Source organism: Pteropus alecto, unplaced genomic scaffold (genome assembly GCF_000325575.1).
Source record: "Pteropus alecto unplaced genomic scaffold, ASM32557v1 scaffold118, whole genome shotgun sequence".
NCBI classification, from domain to species: domain Eukaryota; kingdom Metazoa; phylum Chordata; class Mammalia; order Chiroptera; family Pteropodidae; genus Pteropus; species Pteropus alecto.
In genome coordinates this window covers 557,487-560,481 of record NW_006440654.1, presented here as the reverse complement: position 1 = coordinate 560,481, position 2,995 = coordinate 557,487, and the positions used below count along the sequence as shown (strand labels likewise).

General features: G+C 63.6%; 1 protein-coding gene across 1 annotated transcript in view; it reads right to left on the bottom strand.

Moving 5' to 3' along the window:
* The window catches only part of MLC1 (megalencephalic leukoencephalopathy with subcortical cysts 1), a 20,461-nt gene that overhangs the window by 2,250 nt on the left and 15,216 nt on the right, over positions 1-2,995 (bottom strand). The window contains exon 13 of the mRNA XM_015594005.1: positions 2,826-2,948. Within this exon, the coding sequence (XP_015449491.1) occupies positions 2,826-2,948 (123 nt within the window). The remainder of the gene's footprint in view (positions 1-2,825; positions 2,949-2,995) is intronic.

Here is a 2,995-nt window from a genome sequence, read left to right as displayed (position 1 = left end):
AGGAGTGCCCTGAGCAAAGGGAGCTGGTGGCCAAGGACACGGAGCTGCGCTCTCCCAGACGACGCCTGCGCTGCCAGGACGTCACCGAGCACCCACCCCTCCTGCCGTACAGCAGCCTCTGCTCCGCCTCGGAATACAAAGCAGCCGGGCGTTGACCAAAGACCCCAGAGTCCCTCCAACACTACTGTCGAAGAAGCAATGACGGACGACTTTCCCTAAGTCGATGCACAGGCAACCTCGAGTCCAGTAAAAACACTCAAGTCCCCCAGCTGCAGTTACCCGCCTGCGGTCAGCCGCAGTCCGGAAATATTAAACGGACAATTCCAGAAATAAACGATTCCTAAGTTTTACGCTGCCCACCGTTCTGAGGAGCGAGATGAAGCCTCACACCATCCCGCTCCGGGGGTGAATGGTCCCTGCATCCAGCGTCAACTCACTACCCAGTGCCGCCTTTTAGTCACTTAGGAACCATCCTGGTTATCGACATGGACACTGCTGGTCTGTGTCACCTGTCACCTCACGAGGCACAGGCTTCTCCAGAGAAGAATGCAGACGTGGCAAGGCACACCTCCACGGCTCAGGCTCAGAGACGCTTTAAAGCTTGGTGACGACGCTCAGGGCCAGCTCTGAGGGAGCGGCGGCTCCCTCCACGGGGTGGGAGGGAAGTGGGACCCCCAGGGGCCGTGGAGATCGGACAGAGGCAGAGGCGCCTCTCCCCTCGAATCCACAACAGCGCGGCCCAGACTCACCAGCTGGGTGACCAACCGACCGGAGGGGCCGGTTCCCTCCCCGGGGACTGGCGGCCACGGCGAGTGTGATGTAATTAAAGTGGACAGAAGCGCTCAGATCCCTGGGCGGGACGCAGGAGGAACTGAGTGAAAAAGCAGGGTGGGAAATGTGTAGCTGTGTCCAAGGAAGCCGCCGGGCCATGAAAGTGACAGCCCCTAGGAAGGGGGACAGTGACAGCGAGCACGGGCGCTGCGGCCGCCGTCGGAGGAACAGGAGCCGCAGCGGACCACAGCGTCTCTAAGTGCGCCCTTGCGTGCTCAGGTACGAAACCACGTCAAGGTTTCACATGTTCACAAATAAATACTGTTGAAAAGGGAAAGAAGCATCAACCTCTAACGCTGAGTACAATCAGGAGCCGTGGAACCTGACTGCGGCAAACCGGCAGCAGGTGGCCGGGCAGGACCAGCGAGCGGGACCCGCCCAGCCGGGCACTGGGGCTGGAAGGAAAGCGCTTCCTGTGTTTTCCAAGAAAAAGCAGTGACTACGCACGTTATCAGGAAACAAGACTCCTGAAGAGAAAGGGCTGCAAACGTGCGACAGCCAAGGAAACCGCCTAGAACGTAAAATCTGAGTTAGAAATACCGGCATAAACGTGAGACCTTCACGCGTTTGCGTTCGCCACCTCTGTCGGCGTCGCCCGGGAAGGACGCGCACACGAGCCGCAGGTCAGGATTCCTAGAGGTGGTTACTGCCCAAGGGGCCGGGGCTGGACGAGGGGGCCCGAGGCACACGAAGGGGCCCAGGGCTGGATGAGGGGTCCGGGGCTGGACGAGGGGGCCGGGGCGTCCAGCGCCGGCAAGGAGGCTGCCAGGCTCTGTTGGCCGCAGCGGGTCCCCTGAGCCTCGGAGAACACCAGCTGCAGCACTCTACAAATAATGACGCCCACCAGGCCTCAGGGTGCTCGAAAGGTGCACACCCCTCACACACGCGGGAGGCCAGCGTGGCGGCCCCAGCATCTCTGCTCCACTCTGCAATGTCGAGATGAGCCAGGTGGAGGTGGCCGAACAGGTGGCACAGACACCAGGGTCACTTCCTCCCTGGGAGGGGCGTGAGTGCCTCGCTCAGGGTCAGGCTGGCGGCCACCACTGAGCCGGGCAGAACCACGATGCCACTCACTCGCTCGCATGGACACCACAGCAAACAGGCCCACAGCTGGGACCGGCTCCCGGACAGCAGGCTCAGACTCTGAAGGGTTGGTGCACGAGGGCCAGGCGGGGACTGTCCTGTGGCTTACAGCCAGAGCAAGTGCGACCCTGGGCGGGAGGGGTCAGCCCCACAGCACATTCTCGGGACGGTTCATGAGACGCGAATGTCGACTGGCCAGCAAGGACGTCACTAGGCCGCGTTAGCCCTCAGGTATGACAACGGGGCTATAGGTGTGTGGGTGTCCTTGCTTACAGAAATGCCAGTGCTTAGGTGTGAGGGGTCACGTGGTTGAACGTCCACACTGGCTTTCGGACCCTGCCAAGCGCTGATGGGGGCCATGCACGCTCCGCCCAGCCGTGGGCACAAGGGCACGCGCATCAGCCAGGCACAGGCCACACTGGCCTTTCACCTCATCACCACGACTGGGGTTTCTCAGGACAGACATCAGGGGCAGACCCACCGGCCCAGGAAACAACGTGGGAAGCAGGACAGAGGTTACGGGAGATGCCGGCACCCCGGTGGCCACCACGTCTGCACACGGAAGGCTCTCAGCCCTCCTCCACGCGCCCACCAACCTAGGACAAGGTCCCGCGGGGCCCTCGGCGGATGGCCGAGTCCCAGCTGTGACGGAGGCGCAAGGGGCCACGGAAGCCCAAGGCAGCGGCGAGCAGCGCTATCTGGGTGGGCTGCCGGGCTGCGGTGACCTGGGAGGCTGGCCCAGGGGCGGGAAGCAGCAGCAGCCTGAGCAGACGGGGCTGGGGCAGAGGGCGGGCAGGAGCTGGGGAACGTGTGCAGACGCCTGAGCCCCGGCCACACGCGCCACGAGCTCAGAGCCCGCTCCAGCCGCGCAGCAGCGCCCAGCTCCGCGCTCTCAGGTGACAGACACGCACCTGGAGGGCCGGTGGGTAGGCTTCCAGCGCCTCCAAGAGTCTCGTCACGCTGAACGTCAGGTACCCCACGGCTGTGAACAGCAGCGGGGACGTGAGGCTGCAGATGGCGATCAGCACCTCCACCTGGGGGGACAGGCGGCCGATGGCGGTGGCCCAGGCCCGGCCGCGCG